This window comes from Moschus berezovskii, chromosome 16 (genome assembly GCF_049115385.1).
Source record: "Moschus berezovskii isolate FMDL1 chromosome 16, NW_MosBer_1.0, whole genome shotgun sequence".
NCBI classification, from domain to species: domain Eukaryota; kingdom Metazoa; phylum Chordata; class Mammalia; order Artiodactyla; family Moschidae; genus Moschus; species Moschus berezovskii.
In genome coordinates this window covers 80,631,083-80,647,233 of record NC_142475.1, presented here as the reverse complement: position 1 = coordinate 80,647,233, position 16,151 = coordinate 80,631,083, and the positions used below count along the sequence as shown (strand labels likewise).

Below are 16,151 nucleotides of genomic sequence, written 5' to 3'. Positions count from 1 at the left end.
TGGATCACAACAAATTGGAAAATTCTGAAAGAGATGAAAATACCAGATCACCTGACCTGCCTCCTGAGAAACCTGTATGCAGGTCAAGAAGCAACAGTCAGAACTGGACATGGAACAACAGACTGGTTCCAAATAGGAAAAGGAGTACATCAAGGCTGTATACTGTCACCCTGCTTATTTAACTTCTATGCAGAGTACACCGTGAGAAATGCCAGGCTGGATGAAGCACAGATGGAATCTGGATTGCCAGGAGAAACATCAGTCACCTCAGATATGCAGATGACACCACCCTTATGGCAGAAAGCAAAGAACTAAAGAGCCTCTTGATGAAAGTGAAAGAGAGTGAAAAAGTTGGCTTGAAACTCAGCATTCAGAAAACTAAGATCATGACATCTGGTCCCATCACTTCATGGGAAATAGATGTAGAAACAATGGAAACAGTGAGAGACTTTATTTTGGGGGGCTCCAAAATCACTGCACATGGTAACTGCAGCCATGAATTAAAAGACGCTTACTCCTTGGAAGAAAAGCTATGACCAACCTAGACAGCATATTAAAAAGCAGAGATATTACTTTGCCAACAAAGGTCCGTCTAGTCAAGGCTATGGTTTTTCCAGTAGTCATGTATGGACGTGAGAGCTGGACTATAAAGAAAGCTGAGTGCCAAAGAATTGATGCTTTTGAACTGTGGTGTTGTAGAAGACTCTTGAGAGTCCCTTAGACTGCAAGGAGATCCAACCAGCCAATCCTAAAGGAAATCAGTCCTGAATATTCATTGGAAGGACTGATGATGCTGAAGCTGAAACTCCAATACTTCGGCCACCTGATGGGAAGAACTGACTCACTTGAAAAGATCCTGATGCTGGGAAAGACTGAAGGCAGGAGGAGAAGGGGATGACAGAGGATGAGATGGTTGGATGGCATCACCAATTTGAGGGACATGAGTTTGAGTGAGCTCTGGGAGTAGGTGATGGACAGGGAAGCCTGGCGTGCCACAGTCCGTGGGGTCGCAAAGGGTTGGACCTGACTAACTGAACTGAAAGCCCCTAGATACAGATTTCCGCGTGGCCCTAAGCTCTGCTTTCTCGTGGGTGTTTTCCGAGGAGGGGAACTACAGCTACATGGTGACCCCTGGCATTTGCGGGAGCCACCAGACCAGTGACCGCAAGGCGCGCCTCTACCGCAGCCGTCCCGAGGGCGGCGGCGGGCCCTTGTGTGGTCTGACCCGCCTCCCCCATGACTCGCGGTGCTGCGGTCTTCACGTGTGTATTAGCCACTCAAGCGTCTTCCTGGGAGAAGCATCCATCAGATCCTTTGCCTGTTTTATCACTGGATTGTGTGACTTTCTGTTGTTCGGTCGTAAAGAGTTATTTATGTATTCTGGATAAGTGGATGCTTATCAGATATACAATTTCCAAACATTTTCTCCCATTATATGGGCTGTCTCTTCACTCTCTTCAGTGTGTTGTTTGAGGCACAGAAGCTTTTAGCTTTAATGTACAATGTCTCTACTTTATATTTGGTTGTTTTATGGACATCTCTTAAATCTAATTCTCTGCTAACCTTCAGGGACACTGACATTAGACTGTGTTACGGCCCTTCCAAACACTCAGACCAGAAGTCCAGGCGCCCTCATCACTCCTGCCATCTCTGGTCTTCTTTAACACAGTTTTTGTTCCCACCAGTATGTTCAAGACCTTCCAGGACCTCCTGGAGTCTCCAGTCCCCAATTCTGGACCACAAGCTTCACGGTCCACCTCAAATCAGCATCATGAGATAGGCTTCCCCTCACAGCAGGCTCTGCAGTTCCCAGTTTCTCACCTTTGGGATATTATTTAACAATGTATCTCAGCGCTTTTCTTTCCTACCATTCCCAAGTGCCTCCTCTTCCTGAAGCCTTTCTCCCCCTTTCACCCTGTGCCCCGCCTCAGCAGTAGAAAGCACCCGCTGTGCCCACTTCCTGCTGAGAAGCCATGTGCACCCCCTCAGCTACATGCCCTGGACCACAGCCACTCCTACTGCACCCAGAGCTAAGGAGACAGAAGGAGAAATGGCCAGGACCTTCTGGAAAAAAAAGAATCTTCTTTCTTTTCTGCAGGAAATAGTCAGGGAGAGACTACCTAATTCCAGAAAGATGCAGTGGGAAAGCAATACACAAAACATCAAGAGCATTTCCAACTCCAAGGGAAGCCTGGAGTTACCAGAGTCACAAAGAACAAGATTCGTGTGTGTGTGGCAGGGGAGACTGGGACAGGAAGACAGATCCTGCTCGTTGGGGAATTTGAGAGCATCTGAAAGCGTGCTCCTCTAAAGTATAATTTAGGGGCTGATATAGCTCCTTTATTCACTTAGGCTGTTCCAGGCTGGGCTTTTTCTTATTGAAAATATAAAAATTCCTTATACAATACTTACCTCAAAGAAAAAGATTATACAAGAGCATTAAAACCCACAAAACAGAAATACTAATTATTTCTACTGGCATAATATTCTTTGCTTTATAACAGCAATCAACATAGGGTCATTAAAACAGAAAGTTCCCCTAGTATATTTAAATATGATTACATGAAAAATTTAATACTTTAAATGTTAATATGCCACTTTTAAACAAAGTACACTTGTATCGATTAAGGATCTTATTATCAAAGGACGGATTTGTCACAAAATAAAATTTGAAACTTAAATACAATTTGTAACAAACTGGCAAGTACTCACTCTGTTAAACAAGAGAAAACCTGATGTTAGGTCTATTTTCTTTCCAAGTAACAGAAAACAATCATTTTGAAATGACTGACAAGTGAATGATAAACTTTAGAGGCTTTCTGGAAAACTTTAATTTTTCTTCAAGCTTACTTTCTTATAAAGAAAAGAAATCCTAACAACTTCTAAGCATCAGTTTTTTAAGAGGAGCTCGGCTTAGAGACCGCCGGCTCGAGTCTGTGGCCTGGCGCCCACCTGCTTCCTCGCGCTCTCGGCCATCTGCATCCTCATGGAGAAGCTGCAGCTCGTGATCAGGGCCCGTGCGTCTTCTTCCTGAGCCTGTGTGTCCAGCTCAGCCCCGTCCTCACTCGCACCTTCACTGTCTGGAAGGAGACAGAGCTTCTCCTCTATTTTGCTGAGAAAGAAACATCTACACGAAACAAAGAAAAGGAAGAGTTAATGCCGGACTTGTGAAAGAAATCTCTGACACACAGGAAGCGACTGGAGAGCATTTAGACAAATTCTACACCTGACTCTGTGGACATGAGTTTGAGTGAACTCCGGGAGTTGGTGATGGACAGGGAGGCCTGGCGTGCTGTGATTCATGGGGTCGCGGAGAGTCAGACACGACTGAGCGACTGAACTGAACTGAACTGAACATTTATTGAAATTTTGCTCATTTTTTAGACGGTTAATGTTACACTCTCGGAACTGGACTTAATCTCCATTTTTATTAACCAACTCTGAGTATCCTCTGAAGATCACTGAGGATATTTTAACTTTCCAGATATCATCTATTGCCTCCACCCCCACAAAGTACAGTATTTACATTCACAACCTGCCTTCTTAATGAAGGGTCAGCACATCCGGTGTTGGGTCAAACCCTTTTTCTCTTCTGTCTCCAAATCTAAGGTCCTCCTCCCAAAGTCAGACAGCGTCAAGAGGTAGGCAGGTTATAACCACCGAGAACAGTGGCTGTGTTACACATATGGCCAATATTATACACATCTGATTTGGTTCCTGTGATTGTATTTCAGTGTTTTAATTTTCAGTAACACTGACACACCAAAAAATCATGGAAGACATTGAAGATCTGAAAAACACAACTGACCACCTTGATCTAATTGAAAATTATACACATTATGTCCAAGAACTGCAGAATACACTGGGTTTTCAAGTACACATGGTATATTTACTAAAACAGACCAAATGCTTGGCCATACATCAAGTCTCAATAAATTTAAAGAGACCGAAACCATACAGTATGTTTATAACCACAAGGAATTAATTCAGAAATCAGTAAGACACAGAAACTCACTTATAACTATTTTATGGATCAAAAAAGAAATCACAGAAGAATGAGAAAATATTTTGAACTACAAGATAATATAAAATATAAAAATATAAAACCAACATACTAAAATCTGCAGTGTGCAGCTGAAGCAGTGCTTAGAGGAACATTATAACTTTAAATGTACTGAAGAAAAAAGCATAAAATCAATGATCAAAGCTTACACCTTAAGAAACTGAAAAAGGAAAGTTAAGTCTAAAGTACACAGAAAGAAAATACTAAAGATGAAACCAGAAATAAATGAAATAGAAAACAGATCGATGATAAAATCAGCAAAGCAGATCCTTTGAGAAAATCAGCAGAATTGACAGACACCTAAAATTGAGAACCTGATGAAGGAAAAAAAGGAAACACAAATCAACAATATCAGGACTAAATAAGGATCTCCCACTACAGATACCACAAACAATATTAGAGTATAATATGAGCAACTTTATGCCAATAATTCGACATGAAACGGAAAAATAAAATTTAATAAAATTGATACGCAAAGAAAGAAATTTTAAATTTAAATAGTCCTATATATCTTTTTTCAAAAAGGTTTTTTTTTCCCCCAGTATTTCTTTATTTGGCTGTGCTGGTTCTTAGTTGCACCAGGTGGTATCTACTTCCCCAATCAAGGAATGAACCTGGCCTCCTGCACTGGGAGCAGGAGCCCTCGCTGCTGAACCACTGGGGAGGTCCCAGCCCTATATTACTTAAGTAAACATATATTATCAAAAATCTGCCCCACAGGAAACCTCCAGGTACATATAGTTTCACTGATGAACTGTATCAAATATTTAAGAAATAAGAAGTATCTTACACAAACTGTTTTCAAAAAAGAGAGAAGGGTACTTGTCCTAACTCATTTTATGAGGCCAGCATAACCCTAACATCAAAACCTAACAAAGACATTACAAAAATGGGAGACATTACAGACCAGTTCCCACTTGAATACAGACAGAAAAAATTCTTAACAAAATGTCAGCAACCAAGAATATGGAAAAGAGATTGGAAAAGAGATCACCATAACCACACAGGTTTACCTTCAAACACACCATCTACTTCAGAATCAAAAGCAACGGACTACACCAAAAACACAGCAAAGACGAGCAACATTATCTGGACGGTGACACAGGTCATTCTTGACCTCGGTCCCCTCACAGGAAAACCAAACAACAACATTCACGGACAAGACACCTCTGGGAAAATCCCCCAACACGACGGTGAGTCATAAATAGCCCTGTACCCCAGAAACTAGGGGGATGCCCGCTCCCAGAGCTGTGGGTCTCACCTCCTAGGGGTCTCAGGGCTCAGACCATGACAGAAAAGCTGGGAGGATTACAGCAAAAAGCAGTGGATCCAGGCAGGCAGGGCCCTGCTCCCAGTGGGGCCTGACCAGAAATCCTAACCAGTGGTTTTGTGAATCTGAGCCGAGATGCTGGCCCAGTCTGAACAGGGAGCTGGGCAGGGTGCAGGGGTGCCTGATTCAGGACCCAAACAATGAGCGTCGCCAGTCCTGGAGTGTGTTCTGTCCTCTGCCTGGACAGAGAAGCTAATTCACAGCCCCAGACACCCTACTGGGAAGCTTAACTGGAGCTCGGGGACCTGCACAGCCCACCCTGCAACGCTGCTCACAGTAGCATGGGACGGCCCAGAGGGAGGCCCTGCCTGTGGACAGAGCCAGGACAGTGGGTTGGCCACAGAGCCATGGAGCTTGGCTCATGGTTCTGCTGCATCTGGTTCCCAAATAAGAGTCCTGCCAGCTGAGGGGCCCCACATGGGCTGGGAAACTGACCTGTGGAAGAGCCTTCAGCTCAGCTACCCAGGGAGCTTCACAAGAACATGTGGGCTGTGGGGCCCACCCACAGCCCAGCAAACAGCAGTGCTGCAGCAGACGGCTCGGCCAGTGTCTCTCCCGTCCTGTCTTCAGAGTCAACTGGTGGCCCTGTCTGGCCAGGGAATTGGTATGCAGTCCCACCTGATCTGGGTCCCCAGATGATGAGTTGTGCTGCCCTTTGGGCCAGTCTCGCTGTCTTCCCCACCCCTCAACAGTACCCCACCTTATTGTTGAGCACAGGACCCTGTTCCAACCACCCAGGAAGCCTGATCAGAGAATCCAGGCAGCACAGAGAATCCTTTTACAAGACAGTTTCTATAAGCCATATGCTAGACACAAAGGAAAGCCTGCAGTAGCCACACAAAAGCTGTGATAAAGAAGTCAAAACTCAGCAGACAAAAAGTCATCAAATCACACAAGAAAGAACAAGGAAAGCAAAAAGGGGCAATGAACCCAAAAAACTGTCAGAGAGCAATTAACAAAATGGGAACAGTAAGTCCTTACCCATCAATAACTGTTTCAAATGTAAACAGGTTAGAGTCTTCAAGCAAAAGACACAGAATGTCTGAATGGATAAAAACAAGATCCAGGGAGAACTCTCGAGGTCTAATGGTTAGGCACCTGCACTGTCCTGGCCCAAGTTCCATCTCTGGACAGGGAACTAAGATCCCACAAGCCACATGACACAGAAGACAAAAAAGATCCAATGATATGATGTCTACTACAGACTCACCTTTGCTCTGAGACACACTGCCAGAGTAAAGGGAGAGAAAGATATTTCAAGTAAACGGTAACCCCAAAGAGCAGGGGATGCTCTACTCTATCAGAGCAGACTAAGCTAGCAACAGTGAAAGACACAAGGAAGGTCATTATATGAGGATAACGGGGCCAACTACCAACCTGTCAAGAAAATATAGTGATTACAAATATTTATGCACCCAACATCGAAACACTGATAAAGCAAATAGTAATATGGACTGTGAAGAAAGCTGATCGCCGAAGAATTGATGCTTTTGAACTGTGGTGCTGGAGAAGACTCTTGAGAGTCCCTTGGACTGCAAGGAGATCCAACCAGTCCATTCTAAGGGAGATCGATCCTGGGTGTTCATTGGAAGGACTGATGCTAAAGCTGAAACTGCAATACTTTGGCCACCTCATGCGACGAGTTGACTCACTGGAAAAGACTCTGATGCTGGGAAGGGTTGGGGGCGGGAGGAGAAGGGGACGACCGAGAATTAGATGGCTGGATGGCATCACCGACTCTGTGGACATGAGTTTGTGTGAACTCCGGGAGTTGGTGATGGACAGGGAGGCCTGGCGTGCTGTGATTCGTGGGGTCGCGGAGAGTCGGACACGACTGAGTGACTGAACTGAACTGAATAGAACTAAAAGGAGAAATAAACAACAATCCAACTATTGGTGGGACTTTAATACTCCACCACCACCAATGGATAGATCATCCAGACAGAAAATCAATAAAGAAACAGCAGATTTGAACAACACTATAGACATTACGGACCTAACAGACACATACATGAAAAAAAGAGAAAAACACGATCAATTAAATTCTGCAAAGAAAAGGCATATGACAAAATTCAACACCTCTTCATGATAAAAAAAAAAAACTTTCAGAAAATCAGTAATATGAGCAGCAAATAATTGGAAAATACCAATACAATGAAAAAAAATCCATTTACAACAGTGCTGAAAAAACAACATACTTAGAAACAAATCTAACAAAAGACATCTAAGATTTCCACACTGAAAAAATACAAATCTTTGAAATTAAAGAAGACCTAAGTAAACAGAGACATACTACATTCCTGAACTAGAGAACTCTATGCTGTTAAAACAGCAATTCCACAAACTGACCTATAGTCAACAAAGTCCAACCAAACTCTGTTTTTCTTTTTTCTTTTTGGTAGAAATTGATAAACAGATTCTAAAATGTATATATAAATATCCTAACAGAAACAAAGCAATTTTCATTAAGGAGAACAAAGTTGGAAGACTCACCCGATCTGATTCAAGACTTACTATAAAGCATCAGTAACGAATACAGTTTGATATTGTGAAAAGATAAGCATATAAATCGAGAAACAGAATACAGAATTCAAAAAAAGACCCACAGATACAATGGCCGCTGATTTTCAAAAAAGGTGCCAAGGCAATTCAACGAAAAAAAAGTTACGACTTTTGAACAAATGGGACTACACAACCAGATATCACATGGAAGAAGTGCACTTGTACCCCTGCCTCACACCATCTACAGGATCATCTTCCACTGCATCACAGGCCTGCTACTGCTGCTAAGTCACTCTAGTCGTGTCCGACTCTGTGCGACCCCATAGACGGCAGCCCACCAGGCTCCCTCGTTCCTGGGATTCTCCAGGCAAGAACACTGGAGTGGGTTGCCATTTCATTCTCCAAAGCATGAAAGTGAAAAGTGAAAGTGAAGTCGCTCAGTCGTGTCCGACTCTGTGCGACCCCATGGACTGCAGCCTACCAGGCTCCTCCATCTGTGGGATATTCCAGGCAAGAGTACTGGAGTGGGTGTCCATTGCCTTCTCCAATCACAGGCCTAGCCCTAGTTAAAAAATGAAACCATAACATTTCTAGAGGAAAATACAGGAGGGCAATTTTGCAAGATGAGCCTGGAATACTGGATCAAAAGGTCCCCCACTAACCAAACCTGAGACATTCTGAACATGAAATAAATAAGAACAGTAATGGATTATATTCCATAAATAAAATTTGATTCCATGATTATATACTAATAGTTAAAATTTAAATAAATGAGTAAATAAACAGATGGTGAAGAAGGAGGGCTTCCTACGAGATGCAGACAAACATGGGCACATGGGCGGGGGGAGAAGACGGTCACCAGACAGCACTGTCAAGGCTGCTCTGTCCAAAGTCATCCAGACACAGTGTGAAGGAGGCGGCCTCACCGAGCAGGACCGGCATGTCATAGGGCACCTCCCCATCATCTGTTAGGTGCAGAGGAGAAAACAGGCCGGACAGTGCTTTAACCAGACAGCCAACACCACTGCCCCCAGGAAAGGAAGGGCAGGAGACACTCTGTGCTCCTAGAAGGGATGCCACAGGACGCACACTCTGCTTCAGTGGCATTCCCACCACGGTCGTCTCACCTGGACAGCTGTGACGACATACAGCTAAACCCAAACTACGGAAAACACCTCCAGAGCATCAGTGTCCTGAAAGACGGCTGAAGAACTGTCCCAGGTTCAAGGAGACCAAGAAGACGTATCAGCTAAATAAATGCATATATGATGCTGCTGCGTCCTAAGTGCCAGAATGCTTTACAGGACATTAATGGGAGAAATGACAAAACTGAAATTGAGGCTGTACATTAAAGTGGAGACAGAGAAGTTACTATTGTACTATGGTTCTAAGAAAATACTCTTTTTCTTAGGAAAGGTACACTGATAAACAAAGAGGTAAAGAAGTAGATGTGTGCAGCTTATCCTCAAATGGTTCCAAAAATAAGAGTATAAATGTGGAGAGAAAGAAAAAAAGGCTAATATAGCAATCTGTTTAAAATGTTTAAAAAAACCATGAATCTGAGAAAAAGGCACACACAGAAGAGTGCCACTTTTCTTGTTATTTTTTTTTACAGAAAAGAACGGTCTCAAAATAAAAAGTAAAAAAGTTTGAAAAACAAAAAGTATTAAAAGTGAATCTCTGAAAAGTTGTAGTACCAGAGGAAACAGGGTCCAATGGCAGGAAGAAGACGTGTAGGATCATAGTCCTGCGGTCCCGCTGACCGTGTGTTTCTGCATAAGACAACTCACAGCCTCTCTGGCCCTGCTCCTCCCACGGATATGTGTGGCAAGTATCTGCCTGTGGACCACCCAGGACTGTTATAAGGGTGGCAGAGAGCCTCAGACCTGGTGAAGTAAGGCACACGGTACATAACAGGGCTGAGAAGTCGGGGTGTCGCTCCCCATCAGGCAGCCCTGAGACAGGAGCAGAGGGGCTACCCTGCCTTCTCTCACCCCTGAGCTCACCACCCAGCACAGGACGGACAGGGGACATGATCGCACACAGGCAGGGAGACTGCTGACGGGACAACCTCAGTGGAAACGGGCACACACAAGGCTCAGACTCCACACTGCTCAACCACAGTTTGGGAGAAAAACAATTCTGGAAACTTCAGAAAAGAGACCACATCAACTTGGGGGGATCACATCTTACCTATTTGTGATGATGTCATCCCAGACGTTCATTGGGTCCATTTTAGCATCTGGGTATCGATTTGTCCAGGTTTTCACAAGTCTCTTCAGGGGAACTTGAGATGATAAATTACCTAAAAATGACATTATGGTGTGAGTGTGGCCACAGCCCAATGATCAGACCACCTTACAAAGTGAGCTGCCATCAGTAAACAGAAACTTAGTTCAGATTCCTTATCCAAATTACAACACTTGGCCCTATTGCTCACAACAGAAGCACAAAGTTACCATGCTTAATATATTCTGGCATGAAAATTAATGTCTTTATTAATCAAGGAAAGAGGAGGAAATAAACACGCACAATTTTTACATACACCACAGGTCCACAATCACAATGCTCCACTCACAATTCCCAAATCTAAAAAGCACTGAAAACTGACAAGCTATTCACAGGGTTACAAACAATTTTCTTGTTTACAAAATCCAATATGAATCGTCGCAGGGCAACTGAATCGGCTCATGCCACTCGTGGGAGTGCCCAGAGGAAGGGGAGACTTGTCCGTCGCTGGAGGACTGGCCGTCACCCAGACCTGGTGTGCATGTGAGGGCACCATAACAAAAGCCCCCAAACCACCTGGCTCAAGGGCTTCTAAATTCCACATCACTAATATTTAAAGAGAACACACTAGTCATAGCAAATAACCGTTTTCAACAATATAAGAGACGACTTTACACATGGACATCACCAAATGGTCAATATGGAAATCAAAGTGATTACATTCTCTGTAGCCAAAGATGGAGAAGCTGTATACAGTCAGCAAAAACAAGACCAGCAGCTGACTGTGGCTCAGATCATCAACTTCTCATAGCAAAATTCAGGCTTAAACTAAAACAACAACAACAAAAATAACGGGAAAAACAATAGGACAATGAGGTATGACAAATCAAATCCCATATGAATTCGCAACAGAGGTAACAAACAGATTCAAGGGGCTAGACTGAGTTAACAGTGTGCCTAAAGAGCTAGGGACAGAGGCCGTAACACAGTACAGGAGGTGACAAACAAAGCCATCGCAAAAGAAGAAAAGCAAGAAGGCTAAGTGGTTATCTAAGGAGGCTTTACAAATAGTGAAAGAACGAAGAGAAGTGAAAAGCAAGGGAGAGGTGGAAAGGTACATCCAATTAAATGCAGAGTTCCAAAATACAGCTATAACAGATAAGAAGGCCTTCTTCAATGAACAGTGCTTAATAATAGAAGAAAACAATAAAAAGGGAAAAACTAGTGATCTCTTCAGGAAAATTGGAAACATCAAGGGAACATTCTGCCCCAAAACGGGCACAATAAAGGATAAAAATGGTAGAGACCTAGTAGATGCTGAAGAGATCAAGAAGAGATGGAAATAATACATGGGAAGAACTGTATAAAAAGGATCTTAATGAACCAGATTACTATGATAGTGTGGTTAGCCATCCAGAGCCAGACATTCTGGAGTGCGAAGTCAAGTGGGCCTTAAGAAGCACTGCTGTTAATAAAATTCCAGCAGAACCATTCAAATCCCTAAAGGATGATGCCATCAAGGTTTGAAAATTCAACATTCAAAAATGTTCAAAAAAATAATTCAGAAATGGGACCGGGCATCTGGTCCACTTGCTCCTTGGAGGAAAAACTATGACAAACCTAGACAGCATATTAAACAGAAGAGACATTAACTTTACTGACAAAGGTCCATCTAGTCAAAGCTATGGTTTTTCCAGTAGTCATGTGTGGATGTGAGAGTTGGACCATAAAGAAAGCTGAGTGCCAAAGAATTGATGCTTTTGAGCTGTGGTATTGTAGTAGACTCTCAAAAGTCCCTTGGACAGCAAGGAGATTAAACCAGTCAATCCTAAAGGAAATCAGTCCTGAATATTCATTGGAAGGACCAATGCTGAAGCTGAAGCTGGAATATTTTGGCCATGTGATGTGAAGAACTTACTCATCAGAAAAGACCCTGATGCTGGGGAAGACTGAAGGCAGGAGAAGAAGGGGACAACAGAGGATGAGATGGTTGGATGGCATTACTGACATGATGCATATGAGTTTGAGCAAACTCTGGGAGGTGGTGATGGATAGGGAAGCCTGGCGTGCTGCCGTCCATGGAGTTGCAAAGAATTGGACATGACTGCGCAACTGAACTGAACTAAACTGATCAGGTGTTGTATTTGTTACGTCAGCAAATGTGGAAGACCCAGCAGTGGCCACAGGACTGGAAAACATCAATCCTCATCCCAATTCCCAAGAAGGGTAGTACTAAAGAATGCTCTAACCATCAGACAATTGCACTCATCTCCCATGCTAGTAAGGTCATGCTTATAATCTTGCATGCTAGGCTTCAGCATTATTCAAACCAAGAACTTCCAGGTGTCTAAGCTGGGTTTAGAGAATGAAGAGGAACTAGAGATCAAATTGCCAACACTCACTGGATTATAGAGAAAAACATCTATCTGTCTCATTGACAACGCTAACGTCTTTGACTGTGTGGATCATGACAAACTGTGGAAAGTTGTTAGATAGGAATACCAGACCACCTTACCTGTCCCCTGAGAACCTGTATGCGGGTCAAGAAGAAACAGTTAGAACCCTGTATGGAACAACTGATCGGTTCAAGATCGAGAACAAATCATACAGCAGCAGTAACAGAACACTGCATGAAGGAAACCACTGGCAGCGTTCTCACCCCAGCAAACACAGTCTGAAGCAAACATCGCGGTCGCTGAACGACTCCTGTGCCAGTCGGTGCGCGGTGCCCTGGGGCCTGCTCACTGACTCTCATGTTGTCCTAAATGAGCGCTGTGAGCGTTACATGTTAGACTCTGCTTCACTCACTTAGAAGCAGAAGCGTGCTTCATTCAGTATTTATTACTCCAGCAAGTGAGTACACCAGAATGAAAAGGCTCCTACCATAATTCTGGATACTTAAGCTGTGTTTTTGGTTTTTTTTTCTCACTAGTAATAAAGTGCTACAGCAGACACTGTGGAGAAGGCAATGGCACCCACTCCAGTACTCTTGCCTGGAGAATCCCATGGGCGGAGAAGCCTGGTAGGCTGCAGTCCATGGGGTCCCTAAGAGTCAGACATGACTGAACGACTTCACTTTCACTTTTCACTTTCATGCATTGGAGAAGGAAATGGCAACCCACTCCAGTGTTCTTGCCTGGAGAATCCCAGAGACGGGGGAGCCTGGTAGGCTGCCGTCTATGGGGTCGCACAGAGTCGGACACGACTGAAGCGACTTAGCAGCAGCAGCAGCCTGCTGTCACCCTGTTTGTTTAAGCTATACACTGAGCACATCATGAGAAATGCCAGCCTGGATGAGTTACAAGCTGGAATCAAGATAGGTGGGAAAAACAACAACCACTTCAGATATGTGGATGATACCATTTTAATGGCAGAAAGCGAAGGGGGAACTAAAGAACCTCTTGGTGAGGGTGAAGGAGGAAAGTGAAAGAGCTGGCTTAAGACTATTAAAAAATCTAAAATCACGGCATCTGGCCCCATTACTGCATGGCAAATGGAAGGGGAAAAGGTGGAAGTAGTGACAGATTTCCTCTTCTTGGGCTCCAAAATCACTGTGGAAGGTGACTGCAGCCATGAAATCAGAAGACGCTTGCTTCTTGGCAGGAATGACAAACGTAGACAGTGTGTTGAAAAGCAGAGACAAAGGTCCATATAGTCAAGGCTATGGTTTTCCCAGTGGTCACATATGGTTATGAGAGTTGGACTGTAAAGAAGGCAGAACACGTCAGAGAATTCATGCCTTTGAACTGTGGTGCTGGAGAAGACTCCTGAAAATCCCTTGGACAGCAAGGACAGTTGATTTTAAGGATGGAAGATCAACCCTGAATTGGAAGAACTGATGCTCAAACTGAAGCTCCAGTATTCTGGTCATCTGATATGCAAAGACGACTCATTGGAGAAGTCCCTCATGCTGGGAAAGATGGAGGGTAGAAGGAGAAGAGGGTGTCAGAGGATGAAATGGCTGGACAGCATCACTGAAGCAATGAACATGAACCTGGGCAAACTCCGGGAGACACTGAGGAACTGAACAACAAAAAATGAGATGTAGATTCTTTTTCCTCATTTATAAGGCATCAGAGATTAAGTAACTTGCCTGAACAAGGTGAGCACTGCTTTCTTACCATAGAAAGAAAACCAAAGCTTTAAATGTTGTTATTATTGTTCAGTCGCCCAGTTGTGTCCGACTCTTTGTGACGGCATGGACTGCAGCACACCAGGACTACTTGTCCTTCACCATCTCCTGGAGCTTGCTCAAACTCGTGAGTATTGAGTCAGTGATGCTATCCAACCACCTCATCTCTGTCGTCCCCTTCTCCTGCTGCCTGCAATCTTTCCTAGCATCAGGGTCTTTTCTTACAAGGTAGTTCTTCCCATCAGGTGGCCAAAGTATTGGAGCTTTAGCAACAGTCCTTCCAATGAATATTCAGGGTTGATTTCCTTTAGGATTGACTGGTTTGATCTCCTTGCAGTCCAAGGGACTCTTCAGAGTCTTCTTCAATGCCACAGCTCAAAAGCACCAATTCTTTGGCACTCAGCCTTCTTTATGGTCCAACTCTCACATCCACACGTGACTACTGGAAAAACAATAACTTTGACCAGATGGACCTTTGTCAGTAATGTCTCTGCTTTTTAATATGCTCTCTAGGTTTGCAGTAGCTTGTCTTCCAAGTAGCAAGCTTGTTTTAATTTCATGGCTGCAGCCACCATCTGCAGTGATTTTGGAGCCCACAAAAATAAGGTCTATTACTGTTTCCACTGTTTCCCCATCTATTCGCAATGAAGTAATGGGACCAGATGCCATGATCTTAGTTTGTAAGCCTACATCTCATAGGCTGTTATGAAACTGGGTAAAACACAGAGAAAAGAAACTAACACAGCTCTTAGAATGACACGCCACTATTAATACATACTTGAAAAACCAGTCTCCAAATTTAAAACAGAGAATAGGTAGATAGTTCTGAACACCAACTTTTATCAGTAATCTAGGAAGTCTTTCATAGTATTTTTTATGAATAGAAATGAAATTTGGATTCATAACGAGACGTTACTTCTGACTCTGGGGGACCTTCCATCGGCATCAGGATTAAGTCCACTTAGCAGCAGCAGAAAGGCCTTCAGTCTGGGCACAGTCACCCGGGTCTCACCTCACCACCTGGCACCTGGGACAGTCACGCAAGTGCCCCAGGCTCAGGCTGGCCCTCTGAGAACCCCTCTCTTCCGACTATACTCAACTCAAGCCCTACCGGCAGATTCTATCACCCCAATTTTTCATGGGGGTCCTGGACTGCTCTGTTCTGTGGGGACCACAGCGTCTGCTCCCTGGAAGCTTCTTAAGTGCCTGAAAGAGCACTGGACTATTTTAAACACTTATTTCAACAATCTCAAAACACACATTCATGGAGTAAATTCAAGACAATTTCTAACCCATACATTAAGAAACATGTACTATCATCAAGCAGAAAAAAAAAAAAAAATCAGATGTCAACACTCTTCCTAATTGTGAAAGGAAAAAAGACACATATAAATAAAAAATTACCTTGTTTGCTAATAAAGCTGATGAACTCCTGAATTTCTATGAAAGTTTGAACAGACTGCAATTTGGTGAGTCTGCTTCTGTGTAAGAGGACATCAATACTGGAATAGTTCTGGAAAAGTTATTTAGCACTGGTTACAAGTCAATGTACTGCTTCAGATTTTAACACAGTCTAACATGAAACAGCAACCACCCTATAAACAGATCAGTTACACGGGATATCTCTGAGAGGTCACAGGAGCAATTAAATGGTCTAATATTTTTTTAAATATTGGTTTTCAATCACATTTTGCTTCAACAAAATCAATATGAGCAATACAATCAGGTGGTGCTGCCTCCAATCCCCACCAATTCTTAAAAATCACAACAGCCTATAATACAGAACTGCCAACTATAGAAGCCAGCCTTTCTCCTTCCACAAACTTCCTGGAGTAGCAGTCCACTCGAGATGCGGCTTTAACACCATAACGGCCAACCTCAGAGGCAGGACAGAC

General features: G+C 43.5%; 1 protein-coding gene across 3 annotated transcripts in view; it reads right to left on the bottom strand.

Annotated features, from left to right (window-relative positions):
- The window catches only part of PRKDC (protein kinase, DNA-activated, catalytic subunit), a 126,983-nt gene that overhangs the window by 16,062 nt on the left and 94,770 nt on the right, over window positions 1–16,151 (bottom strand). For all 3 annotated transcript variants that reach the window (XM_055432726.2, XM_055432724.2, XM_055432725.2), the window contains exons 67-69: window positions 15,661–15,769; window positions 10,089–10,200; window positions 2,953–3,127 (exon numbers count right to left, since the gene is read on the bottom strand). In XM_055432726.2, the coding sequence (XP_055288701.2) occupies window positions 2,953–3,127; window positions 10,089–10,200; window positions 15,661–15,769 (396 nt within the window). The remainder of the gene's footprint in view (window positions 1–2,952; window positions 3,128–10,088; window positions 10,201–15,660; window positions 15,770–16,151) is intronic.